At 34.0% G+C, this 17,624-nt stretch overlaps 1 protein-coding gene across 6 annotated transcripts in view; it reads right to left on the bottom strand.

The window, feature by feature from the left end:
* SEPTIN10 (septin 10) overlaps positions 1 to 17,624 on the bottom strand; it is a 66,873-nt gene that overhangs the window by 21,316 nt on the left and 27,933 nt on the right. For all 6 annotated transcript variants that reach the window (XM_053890487.1, XM_019434601.2, XM_019434605.2 and 3 more), the window contains 6 exons: positions 12,052 to 12,172; positions 11,452 to 11,647; positions 6,702 to 6,888; positions 3,470 to 3,631; positions 1,787 to 1,883; positions 432 to 600 (listed from right to left, as the gene is read on the bottom strand). In XM_053890487.1, coding sequence (XP_053746462.1) covers positions 432 to 600; positions 1,787 to 1,883; positions 3,470 to 3,631; positions 6,702 to 6,888; positions 11,452 to 11,647; positions 12,052 to 12,172 — 932 coding nt within the window. The remainder of the gene's footprint in view (positions 1 to 431; positions 601 to 1,786; positions 1,884 to 3,469; positions 3,632 to 6,701; positions 6,889 to 11,451; positions 11,648 to 12,051; positions 12,173 to 17,624) is intronic.

Here is a 17,624-nt window from a genome sequence, read left to right as displayed (position 1 = left end):
CATTCCAAACTTTCATCAGGAGGAAAACCAAGTGGTTTTTTTTTTTGTTTGTTTTACTATGATGCACATTCTAACTTTCTTTTAGAAGAAAGGATAAATATACTTTCATCTTTTTCAGAAAAATACAAACACAGAACCAAATAATGAGAGTTCTTTCCTTTAGTTATTCATTTCAGCATGTACTGAGATAGTGGGCTTTTGCCCCATGTTCTTTCTTAAACACTTCAAGTCAGATGAGGTCTTAGAGACCCTTGAAAAGCAAGAAGGCCTCAACTAATCTGAGAAGCACCATAATTAATCATTAGGAAATGATTCTACTTCATGGTTTGCCTGATTTCTGAAAACCACATTCTCCAACATCCTGGATATATAACATAGTATAGTTCTAACTTCCTCTTTGGTTGGCTTCTCAGAGAAATCCCCCCCCTTACCTGAGCGGCTTATTCTCTGGACCCACATCTGTAAAGCCCATTTCCTCCAGTTTGCAACGCCTGTAAAGTTCATAATGCCTAGTATGGGTCTGTTCTCGCAGATCCTCCATGTTTGTACAAATAAGCATTTCTCGGAGCTTTACAAAGTCAGAGTGGTTTTCATTTTCCACTAGTCCGAAAAACAAGAAAATAGCAACACCAATTTTTAATTCCTGGCACACAGTTAGCATTTGTTGAATGAATGAATGTATAAAAAACACATTTGAAATAACAGTAAAATGATCAGTTACCTACAACTATTTTATATAAATAACCAAGGAAGAAACTCTTGAAATATATACACTGAATTACAGGCATGTAAATTAACAGACTGGGAGATTGCTTTAAATTTAGTAGGCAATAGATACACAGGAAAGAAATACATTACGTTATGTTACCATATGCTCCAGTTATTTCACTAATATTTTGTTAGCAATTTACAAAACCATCCTCAGGACATTTCACAAAGTGCTTAAAAAGAGTCTATAACATTATTATACTAAAACTTCAAAGTACTCAAGATACCACCTATACATGCTATAATTATCAAATTCTTTTTATACAATGTCACATTTATGATGCTATGTTTGACACGATACAGAATTAATGAATAAATACACTGAGTCCTCCTTACATGGTCCTTCATCTGTTTACAGTGGCTCAAAGACTACAAATAAATGTGTTACTGAAACGAATAGTTTTAAGTACAATTACTATTTGTATATTTTTTTACACATTAAAAATGTTAAGTTTTGTCAATATTTTTATTAATTACAAATTTGTCAATTTAAAAAAGCAGCACTGGGAAATCAGTACTAGTAGAGGTAATCCATTCCCCATTAATTAGCACCACAAGTAAATGAACCAGATAGTACTAATTACTTATTCATTATAATGCTAGATAAATCCTAAAGTTTCTTAATTGCCTGACTCATTTGTTTTAGAAATAGTAATACTTTGATGAGTGAAAATATGTAAATGTACAAGATGGTTTACTGTGCCTAGAATTACCTAGTAATTAGTTTATGTATCATGTTCAAACACTAGTGTTTACCCTCAAATTCTGTTCAAAGGACCTGACCAGTGCTTTCTACCATCTGAATGTCTTGGCACACCAGACACGAAATGTGTGTGGGATCATGCAGAAAATAGAGAAGCTCTGCCAGCCTCTACAGAGTTGGCTAAAATAAAACACATTCCACACTCCTGATAAACAAATCATAACCCAAAATAAATAATACCTCAGAATATACTGAATGCTACTTTCAGACTGTTAGGTGACATACATATTCCTAGTCATCATTCATCTCATTTACCTTGTACAACACCCCAAGGGTATTGGCGAGCTTTGACCATCTTATTTCCAATTTTTACCTCATCCATACTTCCTACAACAGCAAATGGCAAATGTCCCTGGAAAGGAACCATGATATCAATCATATCTCATATTACTGTGATAAATGCCTAACTAAAACAAGTTTTATAAAAATAACAGATTAGAGAAAATTTACTAAATAATGAAGTTATTAAAATCAAATGACCTGCTATGCCTCCAATTTTAAAACTTGGCAGTGAATATGTGCCAATTTTTCTCTAAGAGTAAATTTTAGGCCCTATAAAGAAAATTATTTATTGAGCATCCCCCACATGCAAGGTATTACGTAATAGGAATACAAAAAAAAATTCTAGTATTAGTATAATTTCCCTCAACATTATCTTGGTTCTAAAAAACAATGTTTAGGAAATTGCACAAGTACATATACTCACACACACACAAAATACATAACTAAAACATATGTCTATATTTAGTGTGTGCACAGATATATGATAATATGAAGCAATATTTAAGTCCAAAACTAATGCTAAATGCAATAAATGCTACATAAACTTAGAAGAGTGAGGGATTATTGTAAGCAAGAAGATACAACCTAAACCAGAGATGGATCAAGGAGAGTAAGAACTAACTTTGGCAAGGGGAAGATTTTGAACAAAGACATAAATAGTTAGATTTAGGAAACGGTGAATAGACTGGTCTATCTGAAACTGAGGATTAATACAGGGGAAAAGTCTAATATAAAACGTATTAAGTGTTTTGTTTAATATTTAATAACTGACAGTGTCTTAATTGGGCCTTTCTGGAAAATTATTCCAAGTGGGCACAAAAAATAAAATTGGATTGGAAGACAATATAACACATAGGTATTGAGATCACTTCATTTACATAGTCAGCTTTTTATATATTTAAAGTATCTGAATGAAAAATCAGAAAAGGAAAAGGAGAAATAGCCTGCAGGGTTACTGAATGTCAATGTGTTAGGCAGTGAACAAGGACTGTCTCCTCACAACAACACATACAATAGGTATTAACCCAATTTTGTAGGTAAGTTAACAGTCTCAGGGAGGTTAATAACTCCCAGAAGAACATATGGTTAAGTCTATATAACTCCAAAACCCATGACCCTTCAAAATATAACCAGATATGTAAGAAATTTAGTAGCTTGGAGAAAGTAACACAAAGAAATTAGCCACATTTGGTTATATTAAATTAAAAGTTATATGAATGTTTAATATGTACATGTAACACCATAAGGGAGAATGAGCTTAAATACCAGATTAGAAACATATCATTAAAGGTTTTAAGATTCTAAAGCATTCCAAGGGAGAGTATAAAGACTTCACATGTTTTTAAAGACAGGATAGAAAGGCATCTTCCTAAGGCAATTAGGAAGTATAGTGCCACAAAAGGAGAACCCTAGCCTCGCTAATGTATCATTCTATTTAGGTAAAAGTAGAGAAAAGAAAATATGCTCAAAAATATATTCTCTTTATATTTTTCCCAACTCTAGAAAATAAAACATTTTTCTATACTGAACATTTGAAAATTCACCTTGTGTGAAGTCTTTTGAGAAGACGCAAGTGAAAGTGTGTTAGTAGGAATGTCATTTATACATTACTCTTTTCACATGTAAAACAGAATTAACATTCAACTAGGAGCTTACATTCATTGAAGCATTGATTTTAGCAATAGTTTCATCATCTGTTGGGAATTGGTATATCTGGACACCACTGCTAACCAATTCACTCATGAGCTTGATCTTAAACTTCTGTAATTCAGCTTTAGAAATTATATCTGCTTTGGCAATCACTGGTATAATGTTCACCTACCAACAATAAAGAAAAAACAAAATCTCACAATTGAGGATTTATTTTTTTAATTCTATGTTTTTTGCATTCAAAACCACTCAGTCTCGACAAACTTTTAACCTAAATCAGATGAACAAACTATGGTCCAGCTCATTGCCTGTTGATATAAAGAAAGATTTACTGGAACACAGCCAGGCTCACTCATTTACATATTATCCATGACCACTTTCATGCTACAATAGCAGAAATGAGCAATTAACTCAGAGACCATATGGCCTGTAAAGCCTAAAATATTATTTACTACTTGGCCCTTCATAGAAAAAGCTTGCCAACTCCTAACCTAGAAAATCTCTGGCTTGTCATTGTCACCATATTCCCCTATACAATCATTCCTACAGATGCTGGCCTTAATAGTAACTCCTTTTAAAATGCAGAGTTCTTATAAGATTAATCTTACACCTGAATTTAGGGTTATAAATTTTACATTTTCTTTTTCAACGTCTCTTATAATTCTATCACATACAAAATGTAAGCAGGAAGCTGAGATCATCTGCTTAATTCACTAAGAATTTTTTATTTCTTAATAATCTAAGCACTAAATAATAAGAGTAATTGATCCCTTGGCAAAACTATGAAGCAGGTGAGTTTCTCCTTCCGCCCCTCATTTCAGCAGGTCCTCTCCCCAATCAATACATCCTATCTGAACCCTGTTGTTAGAGACTCCTACCTAGATGTTGAAGGAAGGAAATTTTATGAATATTAACTGAAAGTTTTCATGACTCAAAGGAATAACACTCTTAGCATTAAAGCCCTATCACTGGCCAAAGAGGAAGAAATCTGGGGTTGTGAAGACGGACTAACTTTACAACATTAGTCCCACAAAAGACTAATGTCTCCACAAATCTAAGGGTTTGTAGGGTTTTTGTTTTTTGGTTATTTAGTTGGTTTTAGAGAAAAACTTCAGGCTAACTAATCATATGTATCAAGAGAGTGAGATATCAATGTAATTTTCAGAATGAAAAGTAAAAGTCATAATTCGTACTCTATTTGTAAATTTCTTGCTCTTCTCCAATTTCACAGTGACTTACTATGTATATTCAGATTTATTAGTCTTAATATGCTCCACAGAAGATAAAGATTTTTTCATCTACCCATGAAAACTTTCCAGCAATTATGGGCAAACAGCTTTCATGCTAAATTAATCAAAGTACATAAAAATTTGATGCCAAGTTCTTGGTTTCAATATTGTATACTTAGATTGTCAATAAATTATGCCAAGTTAATAACTTATAATTGCTTCCACAGTAAATAGCAGAAGCATGCTCTAATGTAAGTGCCTAACGTTAAGCTTTTGATTGCCAAGATACTCATTTCAAAGACATCCATGTTGAATAAACATATTGCCAAGTGTATGACACAGCTACTAGCAAAACTGAATAAAGCACAAAGCCACCCCCACCCATGAAGCTCCCCTTTTAGAAAACCTGGGTGACTTACCCAGGTAACTGACCACTTGAGTGAGCCCACTTCTCCCTCCCCGTGCCCTAATTCCACTCTTATCCTTTAAATTTGCCAGGAGTGAACCCGCAAAACCCTAGACACCCGACCCTAAACCCTAATAAAAGCAGAGCCCAGGTTCACTGTCAACTTTATTGTGTGGCCCTCCTACATGTTGTGTACCCTCCAGGACCTGTGAGTAATAGATCTTGTTCTTCAAAGTTCCCTGATGGTATCTGGCTGAAGTGCATCCTGAAATCATAGTAAAAGAGCTATAAGGGCCGGCTCAGCCATGACACTGGTCCTGGGAAGGATATCTGTGGGGCATGCTATGAGTAATATAGTTGGGGGAGTACCTCAGACATTCCTAGCCAAGAATATCACTCTAATTAGACTGGGAGGGTATATCACAGACTGAATGCTACATATCCATTTATTTGTATGTCGCTGGGAGGGAAAGAGATTTTACACTGTTTGCATAAGATAACTTTCCATGTCAAGCTTAGGAATAAAAGACAAGATATCAGTTTAATTAACCCTCACATCTGTCCCTTGAGGTAGGTATTTTTCTCCTTAAATTTTTATTTTAGAGGTGAGGAAACTGAGACTCAGGGGGCTAAACAAACTTGCCAAAAACCACAAAGCTATTAAGGGACAGACCCAGTATTTAAAACCGGCCTCTACTGACACCAAATTCTATAATGTTTATACAGATTACATCATGTTGCTTCTGTCTAGCTAAGACAAACTGGCACATGCTTGATTTTATGAGTTTCCATATAATCAGACTCAACTATTAAAATACTGGGTAAATGGTTACAACATCTAATCAGATGAATAGACTATCATGTAAGCTTCATCAAATTTTTGCTAAATCCAGGGGACTGTGCAACTAGTCAAAAATCAATCAATCTATGTACCATGACCTCACTGGCAGCTTTATGCTTTCCACACGGATTTCTACATAGAGAGTAGTACTGGACAGAATGCCCTTTTCCCTGAATCCTATTTCATAAAATCATTAGGCAGGATAATGAAAACTGCATTTCTCACACCATCAAAGGTTATGGGAAAACTCTGGAGTTTTTTTAGAATAAGATAGTAGTCTTCAACCATCTTCTACGCAGATTAAAAAAAATGAATTAAAAAAACCCCAAAGTGAGTTAATTTGTGGATATTATTTTTATAGCTCCCTGAATTTATATACCACTTCTTTGCTCAGATGTTCAAAACTAGCTTTTCTTGGTATGGTTCAAATTAAAACATAATTACTATAACACATGATGAAACATTAGATCTCAACCTTTGTCAATGAACTTCTTCTCAATAGCATCATTAAGTAAAATCAGTGTCAAATTCTGGCATGCAATTTAATCACTAAAAAAAGGACTAAAGTTTTATGTTAACATATTTTTCTTTGCAGTTCATCTTCCAAATTGAATTTCCCTGGAAAATAACCTAAGATTGAAATTTATCAAATGTTTTTAAAATGCACAGAATAAAAGTTAAGATATATATACATATCACAAAGATATTTTAATAGTTCAAAATAAATATTAAAGCATAAGCTGATTCCTTTTCTAAGCCCACCTTGCTGTCAAGGCTCTTCATTGTTAAGAGATCCAGTGTCTTCAGAGAGTGACCTGTAGGTGAGATGAAGTAGAGGCACACATGGATGCGAGAATCGTGGTAATTAAAGAGAGAACGCTTGATCTTTAGCTCTTCTTGGAGATAGGCCTCAAACTGAGCATCTATGTAGTCAACTACTGGTTGGTAGCTGAAAAAATTAACATTTAAATATTTAATACAGCATATTCATGCTACCGTAATATTTATGTAATTCTCAAGTGTAAGATGTGTATTTTCACCAATTAATAAACAGCTACTATCTATGCTAAACAGAGAACTTTAGTAATAAAACAAATTGTGCAGAACATGCATATACAAAGGTAGTACTTTAAAACCATCAGTATACCCTGTGCTTTACAGAAATAGAATGAATATACAGACTCACTCTCACCTTCATTTGCACACTGCACGTCTGACAAGGATTCCCACACTTGCCAGACTGCTGAATGAGGACAGGCATCTAACTATAACCAAACTGGACATGACACATTATTTGACTGATAAAAGGTATGAGTACTAATACCTTAAAAGATATCTAAGTCAAATTCTATGATTTCTTCCTTCTTAAATAAGACCCATAAGGCATGAAGAATAGCAACATAATAAGGAGGAAATGCATATATAAAATGAACGTAACCAGTAATGCAGGCATAATTTTATTTTTAATTCTAAAAGCGCATCATACTCTATGCTGAGTCCTTGCCCAAATAAATTCTCCTCTAGCTATTTCATTCTATGCATCCTTCAAGATGCAAATCATATTACGTTGCATGTGCACCAGCATTCACATTAGTTTGTGACTGTTCCACTTCATTCTGATATGCTAAATCACTGTCTACTCAACTCAACTTTCTACTCTTAACCATTCTAGTTAAGTAAATCTGGGTTTCCAAGTGAAAATAACAGCAAATAGTTCCTCTGTCAAATTCCCTGGATACCTTATTAATTATCTTTGTAGTGCAAATGGAGTGGTACTTCATACAGCTGAGATACTCAATACATGTGCACAGAACTGAATTCTTCCATGAAGTTGCCTGACGTTTTTAGTCCTTTAGGATCATCACCTCTTTTAATCTCATAGAATACCTTGTTCTTCCCACACAGATGGTAAACAATGTGAGGACAGAGACAGTATCTTCTATGTTCTCCACAACACTTAGTACAATACTTTGAACATTATCAGAGAGACTACTAGGAACACCAGTATTCACTATCAGGAACACTACACTTGGAAAACTTGTCTAAATGTGACGCAACATGATTTCCTCCCCCAAATAATAAAATACTAAAAATTAATTTGTTAAATACATATTTAACATAAAAAAATCCAAAGCTTTTATTAATGACTTGAAGGAGATGAGTAATATGACCTATTTTATGCCCTAATAGCCATAAATGGTCCTCTACCTGACTGTGTTGCGTTATGCTTGTCAAAATGTAAACCAAAACATTTTCTGCTAAATAGTCTACCATTAGGTGTTCTTCCATAGTAATTTGCTTTAGGTTTCCATTTCCAATACACTGCATACTCATTCTTCCAGTGAAACAAAAGACAATGGCTTAAAATACAAAAATAACCTCCTTGAAAACTTCCAAATATTCATAAAATGGTAAGGAATTAACCAGGTCAAAATTGAAGAGAGTGGAACCTGAGAGAGGTGAGCAGAGGACTTAGAGGAGAGGTAGTAAATGGGCCAAGTCCAGACGATGCTTGTATATTATAAGTTTCACTGAAACACAGCCCTGTTCACTGGTATATGTAATGCCTATGGCTGCTTTTGTGTTAATGTGGCTGAGTTGAGTAGTTTGGACAGAGACCATATGTCCCGCAAAGTCTGGAATATTGACTATCTGGCACTTTGCAGAAAAATTTTACTAACCCCTGCACTAAAAGCATCAGTGCTAGTTTTGTCCTGAGGTCACTTGTCAATCTAGTTCTTGAGCTTTAGTTCTGAAGGACTCACAGGACAAGAAAGAAGAAATCAAAGCCCAGGACCCACACAAAGTGGCAATCTATTAAGAGACTGCCTCCCCACATTGAGCTGAGATCCTGAGAGCCTACACCCTCAGGGTTAAGAATGAACTAGAAGTTAACCTACAATTCCTCCTCTCCCCCCAAGTTGTTGCAGGGAAGGTTGCCCTGGCAGTAAATGAAGTAGGGAAAATAAAAGGAAAGAAGAAAAAAAGTCTTTGAGAACTTGAGGCCACAGGGTCTGCCCTCACATATATCCACAGCCCAGGTTCACAGCCTCTTTGATACTGAAAACCTCTAGCCATGAAACGGATTTAAGGATCCTCAGAGTATTAATGCCACAGGGGCATAACATAAGCAAATCTAAATCTGTTCAAAGGAAGGCATCTTCATCTTAGACCTCAAAGTATCTCTGCAAATAATTTTTCAAAGACCATGATACCTACAATAAAAAATAACCAAGCATATGAGAAAAAAAAAACACAATGAATAAGACCCAAAGTAAAAAAACAAACATCGGTAAAATAATTTATAATCTTAAGTATGCAAAATGGTATTTAAGATTTCAAGGCTAATTTACCAATGAAAAATCAGTTACTAAAATTCACCTTGCTACAGATTAAACAAGAGAAAGTAAATTCTTTTCTACAGAATGAATAAACAAAATAATATCTGATAATATTTATTCATGAGAAAAAAAAGCCCTTACCAGTAATACAATGAAACTTCCTTACTACAACTAAAATATTTAAAAAAGCAGGGAAGCATAATACGTGGTAAAAATCAAGCTTTCCCTTTGCATCAGGACAAGGCAAAGATACCCACTAATACTACTGGCTATCCAATATAATACTGTACATTCTATCCAGTGCAGTCAGGTTTTAAAAATGGAAGAAAAAAAAATAAAAACTCTCTGCAGCCATGATGAAGTAACTGGGACTGGATTTACTCTCCCACCCTAAACAATTAGAAACTTGGATAAAATACACGAAAAAGGCTCTCAAGACATGGGACAACACACCGTATAAAACTGTGTTCATTCAGAAGGGAAATAAATGAGAAAAACTTTATAATTCCCTCAGCTTACTCCCTGGATATAAGTTTCCAGGGCACAGCACAAGAGAGCCAGAGCCTGGTGGGCTCACCAAGTTGAGGAGACAGAAACAGGAGTTCAGGGAGGCCAAGGCAAATAAAATTTGTAGGCAAAAACACTAAACAGAAGACAGCTGCACCAACAAAAGTGCTAATGATCTGGACAGCAGTTCCCTCCAGTCTTTGGTGAAGCACTAATCTGCATATATGTCTGAGGAAAGAACCCAAGACTATAGATATATCCTATATTATAGTCCTGGTGGTGGTTATGAAACCATGTATGTGTAAAAATTAACTGAATTGTACACTTAAAAAAGTCAGTGCATTTTATTTATGCTATATAAATTATACATCAATAAAATTTATTTTAAAAGGAACAAAAAAAACTGAAAAAAAAGATATATAAATGTCATTATTTGGAGATTACACATTACATACATAGAAAATCTACACAAATTTAGAGATGAATTTTTGGAATTAATCAGAGAATTTACAAATGTCCCTATATGCAAAATCGATTATATTTCTATACACCAAATAGAAAGTGAAGTATTTCTAAAAGATATCATCTATGAAAGCATTAAAATGCCAAATATTTAAGAATAAATTTGAATAAAGCTGTATAAGATGTCTACATAGAAAATTATAAAAAAATTATGAAGATTTAAAGCAACATGTCACAGGCCTTTGACTCTACCACTAATCTTCTTCCTCTAGAAAACCCACATAAATGTGCTGATAGGCTAACATAAGTCACATAAAGGGAGCCAATTATGCAAAATATTTCTCCTCTCAAGCAAACTTTAGGAAACTAAAAAATTACCTCTAATAATGAAAATATATGCATTTTGAAAAGGAAAGAGAACAAAATGTTATTGCTTTACTCCAATCTATTTCCCTATTTCATACTTTAAATTTCATATAGATTCTATAATCATTCTTTATAGTATCATAGGAGAAATAATGATATCCTATAAAATATAAGTAATAATTTATTTATATCAGACCTTTCCTGCAATGCTTAATAATGTACCTGGCTGATTTGGTTAGAATTTCACACACAAAAAATTCAAGCACCATGGATTGGGCCATTATATATCTGCCACTGTATGTCTTGTTATTTTACCCTCAACAAAATAATTTCCTGCCTGAAAATTAGTACAAATCACTTATTATATACCAAATTGGCATATGAATAATTAAAATAATTTTTGCTGAAATACACATTTCAATAATGTGATTCAAATTATTCTAAAAAAATTAAACTGGATAGAAAATGTCAATTTGTTAAGAACAAAATATAGCTGAATTATTAAAAAAATTAAAGTCTGGGAGGAAGGGTTTGAATTTCCATAGTAGAAAACCAAATCATGGCACAAGACAAATGTCTTTTTTTTTTAATGTTTTTACTAATTTTTAAGAGAGAAAGATAGAGCGTGAGTGGGGGAATGGCACAGAGAGAGGGAGACACAGAATCTGAAGCAGGCTCCAGGCACTCAGCTGTCAGCACAGAGCCTGACACAGGGCTTTAACTTGCAAACTGTGAGATTATGACCTGAGCCGAAGTCAGATGATTAATGCACGCACCTCAGACAATTGTCTTAAAATAAGAAAAAACTTATTTCATTACAATAAGAAAACACATACCTTTCTTCTTTGTTTATTTGGTCACCAAATCCTACTGTATTCACAATGGTCAATTTCAATCGAACATTACTTTCATGGAGTTCATATGTCTGAGCTTTAAGTCTAACATGTGGGAAAAAATGTGAGGATTCATGGTCTGCAAAATTAGTATTAAACAGTGTGTCAATCAATGTTGATTTTCCAATTCCAGTTTCCCCTGAAAGAAACAAAGGTATATCTTCACAGGTGCATTAAGACAAATGAGAAAAAAATAGAACTCCCAGAGTGGTTTCAAGGGATCCCAAATATTTCAAACATTTCAAAGGCTGAGTTGTCTATGAAAGACATACATATAAAGGCTGGTCCACTGAGTCATTAGCAGAACATAAAAGTAAGTATGTATGCTAAGTTACTCAGAACTCTGAAGAAAGTACTGAAATATTTAAAGAACAAAAAAAATTTAAAGCAGAAAAGCTAAGAAAAAACTAATAGAATTTAAATAACTGAAAAAATCTGCGATCATGATATCAAATTAATGACATGAGCATCATACTCTTTGCAAGAATGAAGAGAACACAAGGAATATAAAGGAATAATATAGAAGAAGAGTTTGGCCCTTACCCACACAGAGAATATTAAAACAGAAGCCTTGCTGAATGGATCTATTAACCAGCTGATCAGGCAAACTCTCAAAACCAACATGGCCAGACATAGTTAAAGAACGAGTATTTTCTCTTTTTTGCTGAAAGAAAACAAACACAATGGCAATAATTAAAAAAAAAAAAAACCTTTTACTAAAATAGGATATAAGCACATTTCAAATGATAAATATAATTTATCAAAGAAACTAAAGATTTTATGATCATTATACCTTCACCAAGATATAAATGTGTTAAGCAAATTTGTGAGAAATCTGTGTCCAGACCCTCAAAACACATCTGCATTTCTTATTTTCTTCATACAATGAGAGTCCAGCATTGTTTATCACGAATATTTGATTTCCAAAAAATAGGAAAATAATCATGTAAACTATGGCATATTCATTCATAAAATGGAATGTTTAAAGTGATTAAATATGTTTATGATAAATATTTAGCAATTTAAATTTTAATTTAAATGTTACATGAATAAAGTACAATACAAAATTATACAGTTTTAGCTCCCAGCAATGGGACAGCAAACTTATGTCACACTAATGTTCCTACTAATTAACAATTATAATCAATTCTTCCAAGTTGCTGAAGTGCAACCAAAGGCCAATAGACACTAGAGGGAATGAGACTTTTGGGAACAGGAGACCATGTAGGGTGAGATGTACATTTTCTAGGTCTTTCCGAGGGCACAACCTAGTCACTGCTACACAAAGAAGATAGACCTCAAGATGGAAGTAGTAGTCTTACTGGGTTGAGTAGTCAGTTGGAAACAAGAGCAGGTAGATCAGCTGAAAATTGAAGAAGAAAATTCCAGAAAGGAAGAAGATTTTGGACTAAAATCTACAAATACACTCCTCTTAAAACTCAGGCTGACTGCTGAACTTGAGTATAAGGGGAGCACAAAGAGCCTAAAGGGGGGAGGGGGATGGAAATTGGAAGGAGCTATATAGAGTTTTCAAGAATGCCATCCTGGGGAGCATAAATTTTAAGTCTATAAGTTAAAGGGGCTCAGTAAACACTTCAGGCTTTCCATTGAAAAACTATATGGACTACATTTTAGGAGTAAGGATCACATCCCAGAAATCAGAAATGTTCCCTAATACACAGCTGAAATAGACCTGCCCTAAAAAAGCCTATAACCAAGGTTCAACATGAACAATGCAACAACCTAGCAATTTACTGCCTGCTAGAACAAAGGTCAACACTCTTCAGAAGAAGAAAACAAAATCCAACACCTCCACAATGTACTATCCACAGTATCTAACATATAATAAAAAATTACTAGAGGAAGAAGTAGAAAAATGTGATTCACAGTCAAGGGGGAAAAAAGCACAGAAAGAGATCCACAAATGAACCAGATGTTGAATCAGCTGATAAGAACTTTAAAATAACTATGATAAATATGCTGAAGAAGAAAACTATACTCTTTTTCTACAGGAAAAAGAGATGGATATAGTGGCTAACATGACAGAATTACAAGAGAGATATAGAAGCTCTCAACAACAAAAGTCAGCAAATGGAATTCCTGGAAGGAAAAATACAACATCTGAATAAAAAACTTATTGAACCATATTAACAGCAGATCAAACAATGGAAGGAAAGATTTCTTCAATAGTTATCATCCAAGCTAAATACCTTTATTTCTCCAAGCTAAAAGTCTCTCATAGAAAAGATAAAACTGCAATAGAGCTCCAAAAACTGTGGAATGATATCAAATGGTCTAACATACCTGTAACTGGAGTATCATATAGAACAGATGGGGAGAGACTGGAGGAGGATGGAAAGAAATATATTAGTAACAGTGACTGAAATTTTTCCAATATTCTAAACATGAACTCAGAGATCCAAGAATTTCAGCAAACTACAAACAGGAAAAATCCAGAGGAACCCACAACTAGCCATATCAGAACAAAATGTTTCAACAAGAGGATAAAGAAAAATTTTATGAACAACCAGATGTGGGGAGACATATTACACACAAATAATACATAAAATGACTACAGTTTTCTCACAAAAAAACAATGCAAAGCATAAGACCACAGAAAATAATCAATAAAATGACAAAAGAAAAAAATGACATGTAAATGTGTGTAAAATAACTTTTCGTTTTAATTTCTTGAAAATATTACCATTTAAAGCAACAACAATATATTGCAGAATTTGGAATCATGGAGAAATAGAATGTATGATAATGACAACACAACAGAGGGAATTGACAGTTATGGTTGTAAGGTTTCTGTATTATACATGAAGTATTATAATATTGTTGGAAGATATGTGTAATAAATTAAAGCGTACATCAACTACTATTTAAAAAAAAATAAAAGACCAAAGAGGTATAGGTAAGAAGTCAATAGTAAAGATGAAATGCAATAAAAAAAACGAATCCAAAAAAAAGGCAGAAAAAGAAGAAAAATGAAAGAACAAATGGGACAAAGAGAAAACAAACAGCAGCAAATTGGCAGACTTAAACCTAGCTATACCTATAGTTAAATTAAATGTAAATGATCTAAACCAACGGTATCTGATAGAATGAACTTCCTGTAATGGTGGAAGTGTTCTGTATCTGATCTATGCAACAGGTAGCCACCAGCCACATGCAGATATTGAACACTTCAAATGGGACTAGTGCAACTGAGGAACTGGTTTTTACATTTTATTTAACTAATTTAAATTTAAATAGCCACATGTGGCTAGTGGCTACCATAATGGACAGTGAATATATAAACATTTCAGTTAAAAGAAGGAAATTGCCAGATTGGATAAAAGAATGACTCAACTCCATGCTGTCAATATAGTAACTGACAAGATCATTCTAAAATTTATGTGGAAATGCAGATGATTTAGAATAGCTAAAACAATTATGGAAAAGAACAAAGCTAAAGGATTTATACTATCTAATCATAAAGTTACAATCACCAGGAAGTGTGGTATTGGGATAATCTTATTATTTATATTTTTCTACCTTATCAATATTAAAAACTTGTGATCATCAAGGAATATGTAAGTCACAGACTGGAAGAAAATATTATATATATGACATATATATATGACAAAGCACATACACTCAGAATACATATGATTCAATAATAACAATCTATTTTTTTAATGGGTAAAAGACATGAACAGAGATAACAAAATAGCCAATCAGTGAATGAAAGAGTGCGCAACATTATCAGGCAAATGTGAATTAAAACTACAGTAAGATACCACTGAATAACCACTAAAATGTCTAAAATTTAGCAGGCATATAATGTCATGCATTAGAGATTCTGAAGAACAAATGGAACTCTGATAAATTTTCTGGTACAAAAGCAAAACAGTACAGCCACTTTGGATTACAGTTGAGTACTTTCTTATAAAGTTAAATACACATTACTATACATAACCAAAAATCCCTAACTGAAGGTATCCAAGATAAATAAAAACATGCATCCACACACATGAATGTTCATGGAAGCTTTGGTCCAAATAGTCAAAAACTAGAAACAACCCAAATATCCAACAATTGTTTAATGGGTAAATAAAATGTAGTATATCCATACAACGGAATACTAAACTACTGATACATGCCACAACATGGTTAAGTCTCAAAAACTAAGTGACTTTTTTTTTACTGTGATTTGACTAAGAAAAAAAAGTATTATTTTTTTCATATTTTCTCATATATATGAATATGGATGAAAATGTCCATGAGAGTGGTTATTAATGGAGAATGGATTTGCAGGTTGAGGGAGTGGTCTTGGAGGTGGAGGTGAGAAAGATTCACTTGTTACTGTATATGGTAGGTAGAATTCCAAGATGGACCCCAGGATTCATGGCCTCTGGTGTACTCACAATCTTCTATTTTTTCAACCCAACAGCAAACTATCTGCTGCTATGAAGGGATTTTGCAGATGTAATTAAGGTCCCAAATCAGTTAATCTAAGAAAGGGAGATTATCCTTGGTGGGTCTGAACTAATCAGGTGAGCCCTTAAAATGCACTGGGATCTTTCAGGTGAAAGGGATTTGAAACCTGATTTGACATTAGTTCTCCCCTGTTGTATGAATGACAGAGAAGCATATGGCAAGGACATAAGAATGTTCTCTAGGAGCTGACAGCAACCAGCCAGCAAGAAACTAAATTCTGCCAACAACCTGAAAGAGTCTGAAGGGGAGCTTCAAATAAGAACCCAGCCAGCCAACATCTTAAGTGAGACCCTGAGCAGAGAAGCAAGCTATGCCAACCTAGTCTTATAACCTACAGAACTATGAGCTAATAAATAGGTGTCGTTTTAAGAAGCTGAATTCACGGCAATTTGTTATGGGGCAATAGAAAACTAGTATACTATATTCTCATTTCTGCCCTTTAGATCCCTTTTAGTCACATAAGTATGTTATCTTTATCATTAAGAAAAAGAAAGTAAAGTGGCACCTGGGTGCCTCAGTCAGGTTAAGCGTCCGACTTCGGCTTAGGTCATGATCTTGCCATTCTTGAGTTCCAGCCCTGCATTGGGCTCTGTGCTAACAGCTCAGAGCTGGGAGCCGAAGAATGCTTCGGATTCTGTGTCTCCCTCTCTCTGTGCCTCTCCCCTGCTCACACTCTGTCTCTCTCTCTCTCTTCCTCAAAAATAAATTTCACATTAAAAGAAATAATAAAATAAAAAAATAAAAACAAAAAGCTTTAAACTTTAAAAAATATATATAATTTTGATATGTCAATCATACTTCCTTAAAAAATATTTAAAATAAATAAATAAACATTAAAAAATTAAAAAAAAAAAGAGAAAGTGAAGAAACACTGTGCTTCCCAGTAATGAAAGTATTCAAGATTAGATACTTGTTAGAGTTTTTACTTGATTAGCACATGCTTATCAGATAAAACTTGAAGTAAATGGCCTGTAGAATCCCTTCTCGTTCTACAGCTGTAAGACTGTTAGGTCATGAAAATAACAGAAGCTTCTCAAAAATGTGCCAGTGGTCACCATAATTTAACGAAGAACAGGGACCAGAGAAAATGAGGACTAAGCAATCCACTCAGTGCATTCATCACTAAAGGATTACTAGTGACTATTGACAGCAGTTTCAGCAAAGCAATGTGTTAGAAGGCAGATAAAGAGTAATTCTAAAAGTTTGCAAGTTGATAAAATAAAGATGGAGCAGACCATTATTACCAATGAGAGAAAAAAGATAAAAAGGATGGTAGTTTGGTGGTCAAACTATAATTTATCAAAACCATGGGGAACTTAGCATTTGTGAAGGAAGAGAGAAAAGCAAGAAGAGGCTTAATGGGCACAGAACTAAAGGAAATAATTTAATCTTACTGAATTACCTGTGCTTGTTTTTGCCATTTTCTATTTAAAAACTCATCAACTCACCTCTTTCACCAAGTTAAACATACTCCCTCTTTTTTAATATATATTTTAATATGAATTACTAAAACACATCCCTCTTATGCAGGCACACTTAGAAGAATGTTGGAAGCATTAAGAGCTTGATCTCACACTCAGGAAGGCATCTGCAGGTCCACCTGGAGACTTCCTACACCCTGTCATTAAAGG

Source organism: Panthera pardus, unplaced genomic scaffold, assembly GCF_024362965.1.
Source record: "Panthera pardus isolate Hobbes unplaced genomic scaffold, ASM2436296v1 HiC_scaffold_25, whole genome shotgun sequence".
NCBI classification, from domain to species: Eukaryota; Metazoa; Chordata; class Mammalia; order Carnivora; family Felidae; genus Panthera; species Panthera pardus.
The sequence above is the reverse complement of the archived record's forward strand: the minus strand, read 5'-3'. Positions and strand labels throughout refer to the sequence as shown.